This window comes from Coregonus lavaretus (assembly GCF_964263955.1).
Source record: "Coregonus lavaretus genome assembly, contig: HAP1_SCAFFOLD_686, whole genome shotgun sequence".
Classification (NCBI taxonomy): domain Eukaryota; kingdom Metazoa; phylum Chordata; class Actinopteri; order Salmoniformes; family Salmonidae; genus Coregonus; species Coregonus lavaretus.
Window position 1 is genome coordinate 110001 of NW_028159244.1, and position 21708 is coordinate 131708.

The 21708-nt window shown below is 43.6% G+C and overlaps 1 protein-coding gene across 1 annotated transcript in view; it reads right to left on the reverse strand.

Annotated features, from left to right (window-relative positions):
- abcc12 (ATP-binding cassette, sub-family C (CFTR/MRP), member 12) overlaps positions 1 to 18626 on the reverse strand; it is a gene marked incomplete at its 5' end in the record, with an annotated part of 92532 nt that extends 73906 nt beyond the window's left edge. Inside the window, 6 exons of the mRNA XM_084197392.1 lie at positions 5870 to 6106; positions 6207 to 6354; positions 7018 to 7164; positions 9191 to 9360; positions 13086 to 13144; positions 18485 to 18626. Coding sequence (XP_084053518.1) covers positions 5870 to 6106; positions 6207 to 6354; positions 7018 to 7164; positions 9191 to 9360; positions 13086 to 13144; positions 18485 to 18626 — 903 coding nt within the window. The remainder of the gene's footprint in view (positions 1 to 5869; positions 6107 to 6206; positions 6355 to 7017; positions 7165 to 9190; positions 9361 to 13085; positions 13145 to 18484) is intronic.
- Between the last annotated feature and the right edge of the window lie 3082 nt (positions 18627 to 21708).

A 21708-nucleotide genomic window follows, 5' to 3' on the forward strand; every position in this document is an offset into this window, starting at 1 on the left:
TCGCTCCCCTATTGCTGACTACAAATGATCTATAACTGGGCTAAAACTCACTAACTAACAAAGGATATGAACTAAATGTGCTCACGTTGCTACATGCAGCTCTCGCTTTGATCTCAAAACAAGCGCATCCAGCTTGAAGTAATGGCACAGATTCATTTACATTTAACATTTAAGTCATTTAGCAGACGCTCTTATCCAGAGTGACTTACAAATTCATATATGGCAATGGTCTATTTGCATTTAGGCAGGGTTGGGGAGTAACGGATTACAAAAAACTGCAACTATAATCCGTTATGTTACCAGCAAAACTATTGTAATCAGATTACTGATACTTTTGAAAAAGTAGATAATTACTTCTAGGATGACTTTCAAATTTAGACTTTTTTTTTTCTTCCATGAAACAATTGCCTGTTTTCTTAATTACCTTCCATATTAACATCAGTCATTAACCGAAAAAGTGCTACTTTCACGCCTGAGTAACACACACGGTCACAGAAGAAAAAGGTATGACGCGCCAACACAGTGCATTACCCTAACCCTAACCCACCGCAGTGCATTACCCTAACCCTAACCCAACGCAGTGCATTACCCTAACCCTAACCCAACGCAGTGCATTACCCTAACCCTAACCCAACGCAGTGCATTACCCTAACCCTAACCCACCGCAGTGCATTACCCTAACCCTAACCCAACGCGGTGCATTACCCTAACCCTAACCCACCGCAGTGCATTACCCTAACCCTAACCCGACGCGGTGCATTACCCTAACCCTAACCCAACGCAGTGCATTACCCTAACCCTAACCCATCGCAGTGCATTACCCTAACCCTAACCCAACGCAGTGCATTACCCAAACCCTAACCCGACGCAGTGCATTACCCTAACCCTAACCCAACGCAGTGCATTACCCTAACCCTAACCCAACGCGGTGCATTACCCAAACCCTAACCCAACGCAGTGCATTACCCAAACCCTAGCCCGACGCAGTGCATTACCCTAACCCTAACCCAACGCAGTGCATTACCCTAACCCTAACCCGACGCAGTGCATTACCCTAACCCTAACCCAACGCAGTGCATTACCCAAACCCTAACCCAACGCAGTGCATTACCCTAGCCCTAACCCAACGCAGTGCATTACCCTAACCCTAACCCAACGCAGTGCATTACCCTAACCCTAACCCGACGCAGTGCATTACCCAAACCCTAACCCAACGCAGTGCATTACCCTAACCCTAAACCAACGCAGTGCATTACCCTAACCCTAAACCAACGCAGTGCATTACCCAAACCCTAACCCAACGCAGTGCATTACCCTAACCCTAACCCAGCGCAGTGCATTGCCCTAACCCTAACCCAACGCAGTGCATTACCCTAACCCTAACCCAACGCAGTGCATTGCCCTAACCCTAACCCAACGCAGTGCATTACCCTAACCCTAACCCAACGCATTGCATTACCCTAACCCTAACCCAACGCAGTGCATTACCCTAACCCTAACCCAACGCATTGCATTACCCTAACCCTAACCCACCGCAGTGCATTACCCTAACCCTAACCCGACGCGGTGCATTACCCTAACCCTAAACCGACGCAGTGCATTACCCTAACCCTAACCCAGCGCAGTGCATTACCCTAACCCTAACCCAACGCAGTGCATTACCCTAACCCTAACCCAACGCAGTGCATTGCCCTAACCCTAACCCAACGCAGTGCATTACCCTAACCCTAACCCAACGCATTGCATTACCCTAACCCTAACCCAACGCAGTGCATTACCCTAACCCTAACCCAACGCAGTGCATTGCCCTAACCCTAACCCAACGCAGTGCATTACCCTAACCCTAACCCAACGCATTGCATTACCCTAACCCTAACCCAACGCAGTGCATTACCCTAACCCTAACCCAACACAGCGCATTACATTTACATTTACATTTACGTCATTTAGCAGACGCTCTTATCCAGAGCGACTTACATGAGCAATTAGGGTTAAGTGCCTTGCTCAAGGGCACATCGGCAGATTTTTCACCTAGTCGGCTCGGGGATTAGAACCAGCGACCTTTCGATTACTGGCACAACGCTCTTAGCCACTAAGCTACCTTGGCGCATCTTCTGGATGGCGTTTCAAATAACAATTTGTGTTCAAAGAAGAAAAGGGCAGGAATGTAACAGTTCAAACTATGTTTGCCCACAGTAAAGCTGCTGTCGACATCCGGAGACTCCACTTCCAACCTGAAGAAACACTTGGAGGTAAGGATGACGATTGGCAGGTGTGGCGCGTTAGCTTGCTAAGCTAGCTAGTCTCTAGAGACAGACAGGTTGTCTTCACAATGTTACCAATGTTCCAGCATAGGTCGGAGATTTCAGAGAGGACTAGCTAGCTAGTTAGTCAGTTTTCTAGCTAGCTAGTCTGTTTAGTTTGCTAATTTGCTTGCCAACTCTCCTACACTATCTGGTATGCTGCTCACTTAAGGTTGCTCTGTCAGTATGCTATTGTGCTAATTTGTTAACAATTTCGCTAATTCAATCTATTTTAACTAAGATAAATCAGTTGTAGATAGTTGGATGAGATTCACTGGGCTACATCGCCTAACTAACTAGCTAAATCAAAAATTATTTAAAAAACATTGAAAGCTAGTTGCTCTGTAACCCAACATAACAAGATGCTCACTGTCAGGGTTGTTGCTAAACTAGTTAGCTAGCAGCTAGCTATGGTTTCAGAGAAAACATGCTACCCAAATCAATAAAGCCACACTTGTTTTTTCAACCCAAATAAATGCCTGTATTATTCAATGTGTGGCTCAAACATCCTGCAATAAATGTTGTTCAATTGGTAATCATCTTTCTTTTCATCTTATGTGTTTTATGGGTGAAATAATCCAAAAGTAACTGAAAGTAATCAGATTACGTTACTGAGTTTAGGTAATCCAAAGGTTACGTTACTGATTACAATTTTAGACAGGTTACTAGTAACGGATTACATTTAAAAAGTAACCTACCCAACCCTGCATATAGGCCTACTGCAGCTCTGATTGGTTACGCAGCACCGGTCTGTGTAGAGTACGGTCTGAGTCCTGCTTGTCAATGCAATAGAATCCTACACCGATCCGTTCTGCCTACAACAAAATCTCTTGCATAGTTAGTTTAGCATACTAAGTCTTGTGTAGTTTGTTTTGTTTCGGTATGTTGCATTGAACGTGGTTAATATAGCATTGATTCGATCACAATGGCCACAGTAGCGGGAAACTTTGATAGTGTTAACTAACAGGGAAAACTCTAGAAAGTGTGAAGTTCAATCTCGTGCTTATCTCCGTGGGCTGATATTTATTCTGCGTGGCGGGCTGATATTTATTCTGCGTGGCGGGCTGATATTTCTTCTGCGTGGCGGGCTGATATTTCTTCTGCGTGGCGGGCTGATATTTCTTCTCCGTGGCGGGCTGATATTTCTTCTGCGTGGCGGGCTGATATTTCTTCTGCGTGGGGGGCTGATCTTTCTTCTGCGTGGCGGGCTGATATATCTTCTGCGTGGCGGGCTGATATTTATTCTGCGTGGCGGGCTGATATTTATTCTGCGTGGCGGGCTGATATTTATTCTGCGTGGCAGGCTAATATTTATTCTGTGTGGGGGGCTGATATTTCTTCTGCGTGGCTGGCTGATATTTCTTCTGCGTGGCGGGCTGATATTTCTTCTGCGTGGCGGGCTGATATTTATTCTGCGTGGCAGGCTAATATTTATTCTGCGTGATATTTCTTCTGCGTGGCGGGCTGATATTTCTTCTGCGTGGCGGGCTGATATTTATTCTGCGTGGCGGGCTGATATTTCTTCTGCGTGGCGGGCTGATATTTCTTCTGCGTGGGGGGCTGATATTTCTTCTGGGTGGCGGGCTGATATTTATTCTGCGTGGCGGGCTGATATTTATTCTGCGTGGCGGGCTGATATTTATTCTGCGTGGCGGGCTGATATTTCTTCTGCGTGGCGGTCTGATATTTCTTCTGCGTGGCAGGCTAATATTTATTCTGCGTGACAGGCTGATATTTCTTCTGCGTGACAGGCTGATATTTCTTCTGCGTGGCAGGCTGATATTTCTTCTGTGTGGCAGTCCCAGGGAGCTGCATGGCAGTCTCGGGCTACTGCGCGCCCACACGCAGCTTAGAGGGAACATTGATTACAAGGTAATTATACTGAACAAAAATATAAATGCAACACGTAACGTGTTGGTCTCATTTTTCATGAGTTGAAATCAAAGATCCCACAAATTTTCCATACGCACAAAAAGCTTATTTCACTCAAATTGTGTGCACAAATGTGTCAATATCCTTGTTAGTGAACATTTCTCCTTTGCCAATATCATCCATCCACCTAACAGGTGTGGCACATTTGAAGATGATTAAACAGCATGATTATTACACAGGTGCACCTTGTACTGGGGACAATAAAAGGCCACTCTAAAATGTGCAGTTTTGTCACACAACATAAGTGTGTAATTGGCATGCTGACTGCAGGAATGTCCAACAGAGCTGTTGCCAGAGAATTGAATCTTAATTTCTCTACCATAAGCTGCCTCCAACATCGTTTTAGAGGATTTGGCAGTACATCCAACCGGCCTCACAACCGCTGACCAAGTGTAACCACACCAGCCCAGGACCTCCACATCCGGCTTCTTCACCTGCGGGATCGTCTGAGGAGGGGGATGGGGGATGCTGAGGAGTATTTCTGTCTGTAATAAAGGCTTTTTGTGGGGAAAAACTCATTCTGATTGGCTGGGCCTGGCTCCCCAGTGGGTGGACCTGGCTCCCAAGTAGGTGGGCCTCCTATGTCCACCCATGGCTGAGCCACTGCCCAGTCATGTGAAATCCATAGATTAGGGCCTAATTTATTTTTATTTACTGCTATTAGCCCATAGAAACGCATTGAATAACAGATTCAGTACATGGAACAACAGATAGCCCCCCCAAAAAAATATCTGAGCGATATAAGAAAGATCAGGAAACTTGATTTATATTCTTTTTTTCTACATGTATTTAACCCCTTATTTTTGGCACTAAACAGTCTCATGATATACTTCCATTAAATTTTTCAACTGGTCCCAGGGGACCTTCAGATCAGTGTTGCGAGGCCTGTGGACGTCCTGGAGCAAAACAACCGACATGTACAGTACGTGTTCGTGAGAGTCTCACCTTTCCACAGAGGGGTCATATCAGTGTGTAGCCCAAACCGTTCGGACGCTACAGACAGAAGTTGGCAGATCGGCTTTAACTGACTTCAGACGAGTTCCAAGATGCTTGTGGGAGTCGTAGAGCAAAACGGAGAACACCATCGAGTCTCATCTTTCCATAGAGGGGTCATACAGACAGTTTTGTGAGAAGACCGATTTTCGGGATGTCTCATGGTCTGACAAACACCGCTCTAGCTCTGTCACCTTTCACCGCAGATGCGGAGGTGCGACATCAGGATGCGGTGGATTTAGATGCAGCCCATACTAAAAAAACATTTCTCTAGCTTAAACAAACAGACGTTTTATTAAATGTTTTATAATGCTAATTAGATTTCCGCCGGACATCAACTCTAGAGGGGTTAATGTGAAGAAATAAAAGCTAATTCTGTCTGAGGAATTTACAACTTTTGGCTGTCATGGTTACCATGAGACTGATCGCAACAACAGGGTCAAAGTTGAATGTCTCTTGCTGCTTGCCGGCTAAGCAATGGTTATATAAAAGTTTGTTTGAAAGTGGATCATATAAAACATTGGCCAGCTATTTTTACAGGCAACATACTGCGAATCCTATGTGAAAGGTTTATGACAGTCCTGAACCCACAGAATGAAAACAAAACATGAGAACATCATACGGTATCTGTGTGACTGTACCTCTCCCACGGAGATGTTGGCAACGGATCTAAGAGAGATGATCTTCTGGAAGGCGATAGTGGAGAAGGCACTCTTCACCCTGATGGCTGTCCTCAGGCTAACCGCCCACAGTAGAGAGCTGAAGAAGGCTTTACAGAACTCTGAGGTGAACAGAGCCACACACAGACCGACACCATGGACCAGTGTAGACGCCTCAGGGGCCTCTGCGTAGTTCAGGATCTCATACACCAGAACCGCCTGAAACATGCACAGATGGTTTAAAATAACGAATCGATTAATGTGTTAAATGAATCCACATCTACGCAGGAAATGAATTTTATTTGAATCTCCGACTTACTGGTCCGATAAATACAGAAAGCGTGAACAGGATGGAGATGAGGAACGCCACCAGTAATCTGGTCCTTTGGAAGCGCATGAAGACCCGACCTAAAGAAGCGTTCTGTTTTCCCACCTTGGCCACCTCGTCCTCCCAAAGCCTCTCAAACCTGCAGAGGAACAAGTCAAAGAAATTCTGTCTTTTGTCACACAGAACTCAGAGCTCAAAACAAAAGCACAGGGTGACAGGGCCAATAAAAATGATTTTATGATCTATTTTTGACAGCTTTAATAAACATTTTACAGTTTACTTCCTCGTTTGTGGCTAAGGTGATGCGATACATCACATGTTTGTGATGAGTAACCCTGCCTGAAACCTGAAGATTTGAGTAAGCTCTTACAGATGACACCAAGGCTGGCTTTAACTCAGTGGGCTAACAGTCTTTAGCCATGCAAACAACCTGGGTTCGATACCCAGCCCATTACACATTCATTGTCATAGTCACTTTTCCCATTGACAGATATGTCCAAGGCTTTAGTTCAGTGGGCTAACAAGATTCAAAACCCGGTTGGTTATAGATTCATGGTGCGAGTCCCACATTAATAATGAGTCCCACCTTTTCCCATTGGCAGACCATGACTAGGCATTAGCTCAGCGCGCTAACTTGGGCTAACATTCATAGTCCCACCTTTTCCCATTGACAGACCATGCCAAGGCATTAGCTCAGCGCGCTAACTTGGGCTAACATTCACAGTCCCACCTTTTCCCATTGACAGACCATGCCTAGGCATTAGCTCAGCGCGCTAACTTGGGCTGACATTCACAGTCCCACCTTTTCCCATTGGTGTCGGCCCCATCATGAGAAGACAGCGAGAGGGAGCTCTTGTCCAGTCGGTTCCTGAACAGGCTCCACATCATGGGAGTCATCCAGGCAAACGAGGTGAAGGAGAAGAAGCCTGCATCGTCCATGGGGTTGGACCTGGACAGAGACGGACAACATCAGAGTCCAACTACATTGTAAACACTGTTCTATGAAAAGCTACTAACCAAAATCTAGTCAGATTGAGTCAGGCAATCCAATCCACAGACTGTCTAAAACACACCATGCTATACTGAGACGATTCTGACAGGAACACATCTATCATTACAGCTGCAGCACTGTGGGAATCATATGATTTACAGAGCATTTGGTTTCCACTGCATAATGTAATCGATTGATAGGGGTTAAGGTTATTATGGTTTGGGTTATTATGGTTAGGGGTTAGGGTTATTATGGTCAGGGGTTAGGGTTATTATGGTTAGGGGTTAGGGTTATTATGTTAGGGGTTAGGGTTATTATGTTAGGGGTTAGGGTTATTATGGTTAGGGGTTAGGGTTATTATGGTTAGGGGTTAGGGTTATTATGGTTAGGGGTTAGGGTTATTATGGTTAGGGTTATTATGGTTAGGGTTATTATGTTAGGGGTTAGGGTTATTATGGTTAGTGGTTAGGGTTATTATGTTAGGGGTTATTATGGTTGAGGGTTATTATGTTAGGGGTTAGGGTTATTATGGTTAGGGGTTAGGGTTATTATGTTAGGGGTTAGGGTTATTATGTTTAGGGATTAGGGTTATTATGTTTAAGGGTTATTATGTTAGGGGTTAGGGTTATTATGGTTAGGGTTATTATGTTTAGGGATTAGGGGTCAGGGTTATTATGGTTAGGGTTATTATGTTTAGGGTTAGGGTTATTATGTTAGGGGTTAGGGTTATTATGGTTAGTGGTATTATGGTTGGGAGTTAGGGCTATTATGGTTAGGGTTATTATGTTAGTGGTTAGGGTTATTATGGTTAGGGGTTAGGGTTATTATGGTTAGGGGTTAGGGTTATTATGTTAGGGGTTAGGGTTATTATGGTTAGGGGATAGGGTTATTATGGTTAGGGGTTAGGGTTATTATGGTTAGGGGTTAGGGTTATTATGGTTAGGGTTATTATGGTTAGGGTTATTATGTTAGGGGTTAGGGTTATTATGGTTAGTGGTTAGGGTTATTATGTTAGGGGTTATAATGGTTGAGGGTTATTATGTTAGGGGTTAGGGTTATTATGGTTAGGGGTTAGGGTTATTATGTTAGGGGTTAGGGGTTAGGGTTATTATGGTTAGGGTTATTATGTTAGGGGTTAGGGTTATTATGTTTAGGGATTAGGGTTATTATGTTTAAGGGTTGTTATGTTAGGGGTTAGGGTTATTATGGTTAGGGTTATTATGTTTAGGGATTAGGGGTTAGGGTTATTATGGTTAGGGTTATTATGTTTAGGATTAGGGTTATTATGTTAGGGGTTAGGGTTATTATGGTTAGTGGTATTATGGTTAGGGGTTAGGGTTATTATGGTTAGGAGTTATTATGGTTAGGAGTTAGGGCTATTATGGTTAGGGGTTATTATGGTTAGGGGTTATTATGGTTAGGGGTTATTATGGTTAGGGGTCATTATGGTTAGGGGTTAAGGGTTATTATGGTTAGGGGTTATTATGGTTAGGAGTTATTATGGTTAGGAGTTAGGGCTATTATGGTTAGGGGTTATTATGGTTAGGGGTTATTATGGTTAGGGGTTATTATGGTTAGGGGTCATTATGGTTAGGGGTTAAGGGTTATTATGGTTAGGGGTTATTATGGTTAGGAGTTAAGGGTTATTATGGTTAGGGGTTATTATGGTTAGGAGTTATTATGGTTAGGGGTCATTATGGTTAGGGGTTATTATGGTTAGGAGTTAGGGCTATTATGGTTAGGGGTTATTATGGTTAGGAGTTATTATGGTTAGGAGTTAGGGCTATTATGATTAGGAGTTATTATGGTTATGGTTAGGGGTTATTATGGTTAGGGGTTAAGGGTTATTATGATTAGGGGTTATTATGGTTAGGGGTTATTATGGTTATGGTTAGGGGTTATTATGGTTAGGGGTTAAGGGTTATTATGATTAGGGGTTATTATGGTTAGGGGGTAGGGTTACAGGTGTGTAGTTGTGCCTTACTTGTTTGAGAAGCGGAATGGGATCATGTTCTGCAGGCTGGTGTGGTACTTGAGGTGTTTGTTGGGAGGGGGGTCCTCTTCTCTGTAGTCCAGGGACAGTAGACCATCTGGATTCATCTCCATGGCGGCATTAGATTCAGAATTCCATATGATACTCTCACTTATTTTCCTCTGTACATGGAGAAAGGGGGAGAAGGAGAGAGACAATGATAACTAGCCTTTATTTACATCAAATGTACCATCAAAGAGTGTACCGTAACCAAGGAGGGTACATATGTACCAAGCTTCAATGGCAGAATCAAAGTCAACAACAAAAACCACAGGGAAACAAGATGGCAGAGAGAGAGAGAGAGAGAGAGAGAGAGAGAGAGAGAGAGAGAGAGAGAGAGAGACAGAGACAGAGACAGAGACAGAGATTGACTCAAATGGCAAATACATTCAAGAGAATAAACTTTTTCCCAAACACAAAGTGGCTAAACTCTGGTGCCCAAACACTAGGCATGCCCTGGAGCTGCTGTCAGAGGACAGACTAGGGTCCAAACACTAGGCCTGCCCTGGAGCTGCTGTCAGAGGACAGACTAGGGTCCAAACATCAGGCGTGCCCTGGAGCTGCTGTCAGAGGACAGACTAGGGTCCAAACACTAGGCGTGCCCTGGAGCTGCTGTCAGAGGACAGACTAGGGTCACCCAGCCACATCATAATTCACTCGGGCACAAACGACCTGATGGCCCAGCAGGAAAGGGTGGCCACAGCACTCAAGGGAGTGATTGAAAAAGCTTCTTCCATTTTCCCCAAAGCACCAGTGGTGATCTCCGCCCTGCTACCACGAAAAGACGGTCACACTGCCACCATAGAGCGGCTGAATGCAAGCATCTCCCGGGACTGTGCCTCAGGACCCTGAAGGACGTCACCCTCAACCGCAGCCCCAGCACCTCACAGAGGAGCAACAGAGCAACGGACACCCCGCCCAGACCAGCGAGACACCCTCTCAGACCTGCAAGACCCCCTCCTGAAGGACCTGCATCGAGAGAACCCACGCCAAGAGGACCTACACCCAGACCACAGCATCACCAGCCACACCCCAACCAGCTGAGACCACCCCAAGCAAACCCTGGCCACACCCTATTTGGCCCCCCATATCAGACCTCTGCCTCTTCTGCCCAACCCCTTCAATGGTAGGCTTGGAGGGGACTCCTATGGTAGGTACACCTATAGCTCATCTCTTGGCAGTAGTACCGTAGATTACTTTATCACTGACCTCAACCCAGAGTCTCTCAGAGCGTTCACAGTCAGCCCACTGACACCCCTATCAGATCACATCAAAATCACAGTCTACTTGAAAAGAGCAATACTCAATCATGAGGCATCAAAACCAAAGGAACTGCACAATATTAAGAAATGCTATAGATGGAAGGAAAGTAGTGTTGAAACCTACCAAAAACAATTGGGCAACAACAAATTCAATCACTTTTAGACAACTTCCTGGACAAAACATTTCACTGTAATAGTGAAGGTGTAAACTTGGCAGTAGAAAACCTAAACAGTATATTTATAATAATAATATGCCATTTAGCAGACGCTTTTATCCAAAGCGACTTACAGTCATGCATGCATACATTTTTGTGTATGGGTGGTCCCGGGGCTCGAACCCACTACCTTGGCGTTTCAAGTGCCGTGCTCTACCAGTTGAGCTACAGAGGACCACAGGTTTTTTGACCTTTCAGCTTCCCTATCAAATCTAAACATTTCAAGCAGACAACAAGAACAATTGGTTTGATAAAGAATGCAAAAACCTAAGAAAGAAATTGAGAAACCTATCTAACCAAAAACATAGAGACCCAGAAAACCTGAGCCTTCACTATGGCGAATCACTAAAACAATACAGAAATAAACTAAGGAAAAAAGAAGGAACAGCATGTCAGAAATAAGCTCAATGTAATTGAAGAATCCATAGACTCTAATCACTTCTGGGAAAATTGGAAAACACCAAACAAACAAACAACATGAAGAGTTATCTATCCAAAATGGAAATGTATGGATAAACCACTTCTCCAATCTTTTTGGCTCTATAACAAAGAACAAACAGCAAAAACATATACACAATCAATTACAAACCTTATTATCAGCTATTAAAGACTACCAGAACCCACTAGATTCTCCAATTACATTGAATGAACTACAGGATAAAATACAAACCCTCCAACCCCAAAAGGACTGTGGTGTTGATGGTATCCTACATGAAATGATAAAATATACAGACCACAAATTCCAATTGGCTAAACTCTTTAACATCATCCTTAGCTCTGGCATCTTCCCCAATATTTGGAACCAAGGACTGATCACCCCAATCCACAAAAGTGGAGACAAATTTGACCCCAATAACTACCGTGGGATATGCGTCAACAGCAACTTTGGGAAAGTCCTCTACATTATCATTAACAGCAGACTAGTTCATTTCCTCGGTGAAAACAATGTACTGAGCAAATGTCAAATTGCCTTTTTACCGAATTGCCGTACGACAGAACACGTATTCATCCTATTCACCCTAATTGACAAACAAAACAAAACAAAACAAAGGCAAAGTCTTCTCACGCTTTTCACTCAATTTGGCATGAGGGTCTGCTATACAAATTGATATAAAGCGGTGTTGGGGGAAAAATATACAACATTATCAAATCCATGTACACAAACAAGTGTGCAGTTAAAATTGGCAAAAAACACACACATTTCTTTCCACAGGGCCGTGGGGTGAGACAGGGATGCAGCTTAAGCCCCACCCTCTTCAACATATATATCAACGAATTGGCGAGGGCACTAGAACAGTCTGCAGCACCCGGCCTCACCCTACTAGAATCTGAAGTCAAATGTCTACTGTTTGCTGATGATCTGGTGCTTCTGTCCCCAACCAAGGAAGGCCTACAGCAGCACAGATTCTGTCAGACCTGGGCCCTGACAGTAAATCTCAGTAAGATAAAAATAATGGTGTTCCAAAAAAGGTCCAGTTGCCAGGAATATGTGATTTTCTGGATTTTTTTTCTCATTTTGTCTGTCATAGTTGACGTGTACCTATGATGAAAATTACAGGCCTCTCTCATCTTTTTAAGTGGGAGAACTTGCAAAATTGGTGGCTGACTAAATACTTTTTTCCCCACTGTAGACTCGTGTGCGAATGGCCTTGCTATTAAATTTTTTTTTAAATCTAATTTTAAGCAACTCCCAAATCTATTGGGTAAAATACCACAGTGTGCAATCACAGCAGCAATATTTGTGACCTGTTGCCACAAGAAAAGGGCAACCAGTGAAGAACAAACACCATTGTAAATACAACCCATATTTATGTTGATTTATTTTCCCTTTTGTACATCATTATAACACTGTACACAGCCATAATATGACATTTGAAATGTGTCTATTCCTTTGAAACTTGTGTGTGTAATGTTTACTGTCATTTCACTTTTGTTTAATATCTATTTCACTTGCTTTGGATATATAAACATATGTTTCCCATGCCAATAAAGCCCCTTGAATTGAGAGAGAGAGAGAGAGAGAGAGAGAGAGACAGAGAGAGAGACAGAGAGAGAGAGACAGAGAGAGAGAGACAGAGAGAGAGACAGAGAGACAGAGACAGAGACAGAGACAGAGAGAGAGAGAGAGAGAGAGAGAGAGAGAGAGAGAGAGAGAGAGAGAGACAGAGACAGAGACAGAGACAGAGACAGAGACAGAGAGAGAGAGAGAGACAGAGACAGAGACAGAGACAGAGACAGAGACAGAGAGAGAGAGAGAGAGAGAGAGAGAGAGAGAGAGAGAGAGAGAGAGAGAGAGAGAGAGAGAGAGAGAGAGAGAGAGAGAGAGAGAGAGATGTGGTGGTGGTGGTGAAGGAGATAAAGTGTACTTACGATAGACAGCCCTGAGATGCTCTCCTTCTCTGATGCCTGGTAAACATTCTTCATTGTGTCTGAGGGATAAAAGAGCAGACATAAAATAACCCTGTAACATCAAATGGCTGCACAGAGTCGTGGTGGAGTGGTCACATTCCCCTGACATGTCACACATTACCCCCCACCACTGACCAATCCCTGGTCATGCCTGCCTGCTGTGTCTCCTCCTCTGATTTCTTCTCTGTCAAACATATCCTCAAAAATCTATTTTTAAAAACAAACATCAATTGCCTAAACACCAAAACAGTTACTCAATACTTCAATGACCATGTTATAGAACAGGGCTCTCCAACCCTGTTCCTGGACAGGCTGGACAGGAGGGTATCTCTTTAGGAACAGGGTTGGAGAGCCCTGCCGTACAGAATAACAATGTAACAACTGCTATAACGTCACCACCAACCACATCAGTCTATTGTTTGCAGTAAAGAGTCGTCCAGTTATGATCACATAACGGCAATATTTTGAAATGGAAGTTGCTCATTCTCTAGCCTGTGTGGCAAGAGCTTGCCACACAGACATTTATCTATTTGCAACGCCTGATTCCCACAATTTAAAAAAAAAAAACACTTCAATTAAAACATTAAACTGTGCCTAAACCATACTGCCATGAGAAGTTGAGGTAACTTTCTTTCATGTTTAACAGTTCAAGAGCTAGGAAGTTTAGAATGTTCCACTAGTCATCTCCTTCTGTGCTTTCTTCACAACTTTTTCTCAAACTTAAAAAAAGGTACAAATTCACAATAGACAAAACAATAGTGTTTCCGTGTGTGAAGAATCCCGTCACAGATTAGCAAATACTATCAAAGAACAGATCTATTTTTAAATCGAACTCTGTCAAAAAACATCAACACCTGTGGACTGTGTTTAGCTTGGCAGGATCAAGCAGTCAAGAGTCATATTGTCCTAGCTTAGCTTTGATCAGAGGAAGAGAAACCTCCTCACAACATTGTCTTGGCTTTGATCAGAGGAAGAGAAAGCTCCTCACAACATTGTCTTAGCTTTTAAGAAGATGGATAGAAATAAATAACAATACCTTGGCTCTAGAGGAGAGGAGAGAGCAGTCCGTAGCGTAGTTAGTGAAACTAAATCCTAACGCTTATATTAGGAGACCTTGGCTCCAGTGCTCTAGTCAGCCAGTCCAGTGCCTGACAGTTAGAACTCTGAACCTGATGGCGACTCAAAGGTTAGCTTGTGCAGAGGTTCCTTGTCGTGGAGCTGTGACGATTATGGACTTTTGGGTAATGATTAATTGTCATGCAAATGGCCACGGATATTGTCATAATTGTAGCTAGGACATACCTAATGAATTGTAGCTACGACATACCTAATGATATGGGCCGGCAGGTAGCTTAGTGGTTAAGAGCGTTGTGCCAGTAACCGAGAGGTCACTGGTTCCAATCCCCGAGCCGACTAGGTGAAAAATCTGTCGCTGTGCCCTTGAGCAAGGCACTTAACCCTAATTGCTCCTGTAAATCGCTCTGGATTAGAGCGTCTGCTAAATGACTAAAACGTAAATGTAAATATATCGCAGCTTTGTTGACACCCCTGGCTCAAAAACGAATGGTTTTGACCACTTGGAAATTAAGCTTCTCCTCCTGACTGTGCTGTTCTGCTTGTAAAATGATTACCCACTTTACCCACTTATTGTAAAAATGAAAAACTGCTAATGAGTATGTACTTTGAAATAAAGTTGACCCCCCCCCCCCCTAAAATGAATATATTACAATTACGACAATTATAATGAATTAATTCACGCCAAGTTTACTGTCCATAATTGATGGTTACACGACTATATGATAATTGTGCCCTATTGACAGGCCCCTTTAATACTGTATGTCCCACCTGGCTTGTGTCCGTCACAGACTCACAGCTTTAAATGGTTAACCAAGGCTGAGTCCCAAATGGCACCTATTCCCTACATAGTCCATAGTGCACTATATAGGGAATAGGCTGCCCAGGGCCCAGGTCAAAAATAGTGCACTATATAGGGAATAGGGTATCATTTGGGACATTCAGAAGTCACCCCACCACACTAAAGAGTTAAAAGTCACAGATTGCAATGTTAGATGGCCAGATTGCAATGTTAGATGGCCAGATTGCAATGTTAGACGGCCAGATTGCAATGTTAGACGGCCAGATTGCAATGTTAGACGGCCAGATTGCAACGTTAGATGGCCAGATTGCAACGTTAGACGGCCAGATTGCAACGTTAGATGGCCAGATTGCAACGTTAGACGGCCAGATTGCAATGTTAGATGGCCAGATTGCAATGTTAGATGGCCAGATTGCAATGTTAGACGGCCAGATTGCAATGTTAGATGGCCAGATTGCAATGTTAGACGGCCAGATTGCAATGTTAGATGGCCAGATTGCAATGTTAGATGGCCAGATTGCAACGTTAGACGGACAGATTACAACGTTAGACGGCCAGATTGCAACGTTAGACGGCCAGATTGCAATGTTAGATGGCCAGATTGCAATGTTAGATGGCCAGATTGCAATGTTAGATGGCCAGATTGCAATGTTAGATGGCCAGATTGCAATGTTAGACGGCCAGATTGCAATGTTAGACGGCCAGATTACAACGTTAGACGGCCAGATTGCAATGTTAGACGGCCAGATTGCAATGTTAGATGGCCAGATTGCAACGTTAGACGGCCAGATTGCAACGTTAGATGGCCAGATTGCAATGTTAGATGGCCAGATTGCAACGTTAGACGGCCAGATTGCAACGTTAGACGGCCAGATTGCAATGTTAGACGGCCAGATTGCAATGTTAGATGGCCAGATTGCAACGTTAGACGGCCAGATTGCAACGTTAGATGGCCAGATTGCAATGTTAGATGGCCAGATTGCAACGTTAGACGGCCAGATTGCAACGTTAGATGGCCAGATTGCAATGTTAGACGGCCAGATTGCAATGTTAGACGGCCAGATTGCAATGTTAGACGGCCAGATTGCAATGTCATTGGCGCAATGACAGATATGTCAACCATTTTTTGAGCCATATTTCTAAAGTTATCTAATTTTTTAAGGAGAATGTCTACATAGAAATGTCATATATTTCCCGCACCACTACACCGTTCCAACACTCTTAAATCAGTAAGTTATAGAATGAGAGATAGTCAAAACAATGGATCACCATTGCCTCTGTGTCAAAGGCTTCACTCACTGAAAGCACATTATGATTTTGTCAGTGTTTAGAGTGAGTCAAACATTTACAGAGTAATAACCACTTGAAAGAGACAAATGATCGTCAGTAAAAGTAGGTGAGAGGGTGAGAGGTCACGATGACTACAAAACTGATTTATAACTGTGACCTTGCATTCTTCATTATTTTCCTGAGTCACTGTTACATTGGTGAAACACTGAAATAACACAGAAATTCAAATTCAATGCATGTGTTCTCCGAAGTGTGTGTGTGTGTCTCAAGGTAGGTACAGTGGGGGAAAAAAGTATTTAGTCAGCCACCAATTGTGCAAGTTCTCCCACTTAAAAAGATGAGAGATGCCTGTAATTTTCATCATAGGTACACATCAATTATGACAGACAAATTGAGGGAAAAAAAATCAAGAAAATCACATTGTAGGATTGTTAATGAATTTATTTGCAAATTATGGTGGAAAATAAGTATTTGGTCACCTACAAACAAGCAAGATTTCTGGCTCTCACAGACCTGTAACTTCTTCTTTAAGAGGCTCCTCTGTCCTCCACTCGTTACCTGTATTAATGGCACCTGTTTGAACTTGTTATCAGTATAAAAGACACCTGTCCACAACCTCAAACAGTCACACTCCAAACTCCACTATGGCCAAGACCAAAGAGCTGTCAAAGGACACCAGAAACAAAATTTTAGACCTGCACCAGGCTGGGAAGACTGAATCTGCAATAGGTAAGCAGCTTGGTTTGAAGAAATCAACTGTGGGAGCAATTATTAGGAAATGGAAGACATACAAGACCACTGATAATCTCCCTCGATCTGGGGCTCCACGCAAGATCTCACCCCGTGGGGTCAAAATGATCACAAGAACGGTGAGCAAAAATCCCAGAACCACACGGGGGGACCTAGTGAATGACCTGCAGAGAGCTGGGACCAAAGTAACAAAGCCTACCATCAGTAACACACTACGCCGCCAGGGACTCAAATCCTGCAGTGCCAGACGTGTCCCCCTGCTTAAGCCAGTACATGTCCAGGCCCGTCTGAAGTTTGCTAGAGTGCATTTGGATGATCCAGAAGAGGATTGGGAGAATGTCATATGGTCAGATGAAACCAAAATATAACTTTTTGGTAAAAACTCAACTCGTCGTGTTTGGAGGACAAAGAATGCTGAGTTGCTTCCAAATAACACCATACCTACTGTGAAGCATGGGGGTGGAAACATCATGCTTTGGGGCTGTTTTTCTGCAAAGGGCCCAGGACGACTGATCCGTGTAAAGGAAAGGGCCATGTATCGTGAGATTTTGAGTGAAAACCTCCTTCCATCAGCAAGGGCATTGAAGATGAAACGTGGCTGGGTCTTTCAGCATGACAATGATCCCAAACACACCGCCCGGGCAACGAAGGAGTGGCTTCGTAAGAAGCATTTCAAGGTCCTGGAGTGGCCTAGCCAGTCTCCAGATCTCAACCCCATAGAAAATCTTTGGAGGTAGTTGAAAGTCTGTGTTGCCCAGCGACAGCCCCAAAACATCACTGCTCTAGAGGAGATCTGCATGGAGGAATGGGCCAAAATACCAGCAACAGTGTGTGAAAACCTTGTGAAGACTTACAGAAAACGTTTGACCTGTGTCATTGCCAACAAAGGGTATATAACAAAGTATTGAGAAACTTTTGTTATTGACCAAATACTTATTTTCCACCATAATTTGCAAATAAATTCATAAAAAATCCTACAATGTGATTTTCTGGATTTTTTTCTCATTTTGTCTGTCATAGTTGAGGTGTACCTATGATGAAAATTACACGCCTCTCTCATCTTTTTAAGTCGGAAAACTTGCACAATTGGTGGCTGACTAAATACTTTTTTCCCCACTGTATATATTGTGTAACCTATAGAGACTTTTCAAGCGTGAATAGTGATTATGTTGAATATCTATTGAATATCTGTCTATCTAGCTTGGCTATAGCATCCCAGATTGTGGTTAAAACCAGCCCAAGCCAGCAACTGTAGTTAGCCAAAGGAACCTACAAAAAACGAACGGTCTCTTTGGCAAGTATTAGCTATACAATATCAGTTATTACATATCTATTTCACATGTTTACCAACCAATACAGTCAGTGTAAACTAGCTACCTGATTCAGCCGAAGTCTTCGCTGTACTTTGTAGTTTTGGCTGTTACTGTACATTACGGCTAGCAACCGAACTTCTCTATGTTGGACTGTTGAGGCGACACCTCATCTAGTGTCAGAACGAAAGGCGGGAATAGTCCTCGGCTGTCACGAGGCAGGGCCGTTGATAGCTTCTGACAGTAGAGGTGACCGCGTTGATACGACGTCACCATGTCACATCTGCTTTACGTCAGCTAGTGGAACGCACGTTTCCCCTCATTCGTATTACTAAACCAGTCCGTCATATAGACACGTTTTTGAGCCGTTTCCGCTCTACTTCCTGAACTCCTCCCGTCGATGCAATCCACTTCCGTTCTGCCGGGCTGGGTTTGTTTTGCTAGCTAGCTCCGTTGTGCCGACAAAGCACTGATATCGCAGTGACAAAGAGGATATAAAAATTACAATTACAACATGAAGAAAAGTGGTTCGGGAACGACGTGTGCGGTAGTTGGTTGCAAAAACTCGAGAAAGCACCTGAACGAGTGGTTAGATAGAGAGTGCTACGACCACAAACCAGCTACGAAGAGGCAATGTCCATGCGCTCCATTGTTTACATTTTTTCGCAAGCCTGATACCGACTCGGAATCAAGGACCTGGCTGAAGGCATTGAATCTAAAGAAACCACCCCTCAACGTTTTTGTTTGTTCCTATCACTTTGTTGACCAAAAACCTACCAAGGATAATCCTTTCCCAGAGTTGTGGTTGGGATACAATCGCCCTCCCCAGCCTAAGAGGCGTCAACTCACCCAGCGGACCACTGCCTCCCCCCAGATAAAGAAACGCAGACTTGAATCTGAGGGTAAGTTCAGCAACTTTAGCTATGAAGCTGACAATACTGTTAATTATGAAGAAGTTGTCATACATTAACATTGCTACCGGTATTTTGCTAAGGCAGTTGATTGTTTTGGAGATGGAACAAACAATGCCCACGATAGCTACATCAATGTGTGTGTGTGTGTGTGTGTGTGTGTGTGTGTGTGTGTGTGTGTGTGTGTGTGTGTGTGTGTGTGTGTGTGTGTGTGTGTGTGCCTGCCTGCGTGTGCCTTAGTCTACATCATAAATACAATGCAAGGTGGCAGGCTGTTGTGATGATGATTGTGTGTGTGCGTGTGAGTGCAATGTTGTAGTACACATTTTTCCATTGTGATGTTTGTAGTGAGAGGACTCTATGCCTGCATTAATTTAGCTCCATCCATGTTTTCTCTTCCCCTTTTTAGATGCTCCAGAAACCTGTCAGCCTGTCTGTGAGGCCGAGCCTGCTACACCAAAATTTCGAGATGCCCAGACCCAATGGGAGGATCCGTCACATATTGATCACATTTACTGTTCAACAACACAGTCTGTTAAAGTAGACAAGGCCACACAGTGCGAGGCAGAAATGGGTCCTACTGTGACCAGCACCACGGTCATTGATGATGCTAGGTCCCGGCTGTATACAGGAGTGCTTATGGTTCAATTCTTCACCCTGGTGACGGTGTTGTTGCCTTTCAGTAAGCCATCAATTACCCTTCCTGTTGTTGACCAAATACTTATGACGTTGATGAAACTAAAACTAAACCTAATATTAGGAGATATTGCTCACCGCTTCAATGTGTCTACATCCATGGCAAGCATTGTGATTAGTCACTGGATTGACGTGATGGGTGAACAGTTCAAAGTCCTGATCCCCTGGCTTCCAAGAGAGACCATTCGTGCCACCATGCCCTTGTCGTTTCAGAGGAACTACCCTCGAACCACCTGCATCATTGACTGTGCCGAAAGTGCCATGCAGAGAGCCACAAACCACGACTCAAGGAGTGACACTTTCAGCCAGTATAAATCACGCAACACTGTGAAATATCTCGTCGCTGTGGCCCCTAATGGGCTAATCATGTTTATATCTGATGCCTATGCTGGCAGAAGCAGCGATAAGTTTATCACCATGGACAGTGGGTTCCTAGACTATCTGAGGGCTGGTGATGAGGTCATGGCGGACCGTGGGTTCACCATTCGAGACTTGCTTGATGAGAGAAGGGTCAGTTTGAACATCCCTGCTTTCACCTACAGGCGCAATTTTAATAATTTAATTTAATTTAATATGCCATTTAGCAGACGCTTTTATCCAAAGCGACTTACAGTCATGAAATCAGTTGACCAATGAGGAGACGACACGCACCAGGCGAGTAGCCAATGTCCGCATACATGTGGAAAGAGCAATCCAGAGACTGAAGGTGTTTAAGATTTTATCCCAGAATGTTCCCATCAGCATGGCACCGAAACTGGACAACATCTTAACCATCTGTGCTGGCCTAGTTAACCTGAAGAGTCCACTGATCAGTGAGGTTTAGAATCTTGCCCTGTGTCCCTGTCTACCAACACCCAGCCATGTTGTTCATTAAATACAGATAAACACAACAAATACTGCGTGCATTGTATTTTTTAATATTATATATGAATATTTTCGTAGTGATGTAATTGTGTGGGCTGCTTTTGTATTTTAATAAACTTTTTAATACCTGTTAAGATTAAACACGCAATCTTTCTTGTTGAAGCCATTTGTTTAGTTTCCTCAAAACAATTAATTAATCCAGTGTTATGTATGTACAGTATGAGCTTACTATGAATTATGAACTGTGTTAAAATAAATTGTAGCACTCTAAGGATTGAAATTACATCAAACTTTATTTTCACTCAAACAGTAGGCACACTGATATATTGCACAGCATAAAGAGATCATGTAAACAATGGACATCTGTTGGCTCCTGTGGGCATGACCTAAATAAGGCAGTTTATTTTGGTTTTAAAATGCTGAGATATTTACTGCAGAACTGTAACCTTCCCTCAACAAAATCATCAACAATTTTCGGGAGCATGTGGGCAAAGTAGAATGTGCGCAGCCTTATGATATGCCCCTGGACAAAGCCTTGGTCGTAGGGTACTTCGATTTCTAGGTGCTCAGTTTTGTTCCAGATCACCAACTTGGAGTGCTGAAGCCCTGTGCAGTGCATCCCAATTTGTACCTGCATGTAGTAGCCTTTTGGACCATTGCAGGCAATATGGTAATCTACCCTATCTCCGTTTGCCACAGTTGTGATTTCGCAGTTCTTTGTTGCCAAAAATTCTGCAAGTGACTTGTTTCCTATCACAGGTGATTTGATCTCCAACAGAATGTCGTTGTTTATCACTCCATCGGGAGATGCTGCAAGCCACGGTTCCTTTTCGCACACCACTAAGCCTTTGGTTTCAATGCTGTTGCCCAGAGTTTCCAAATAGTCC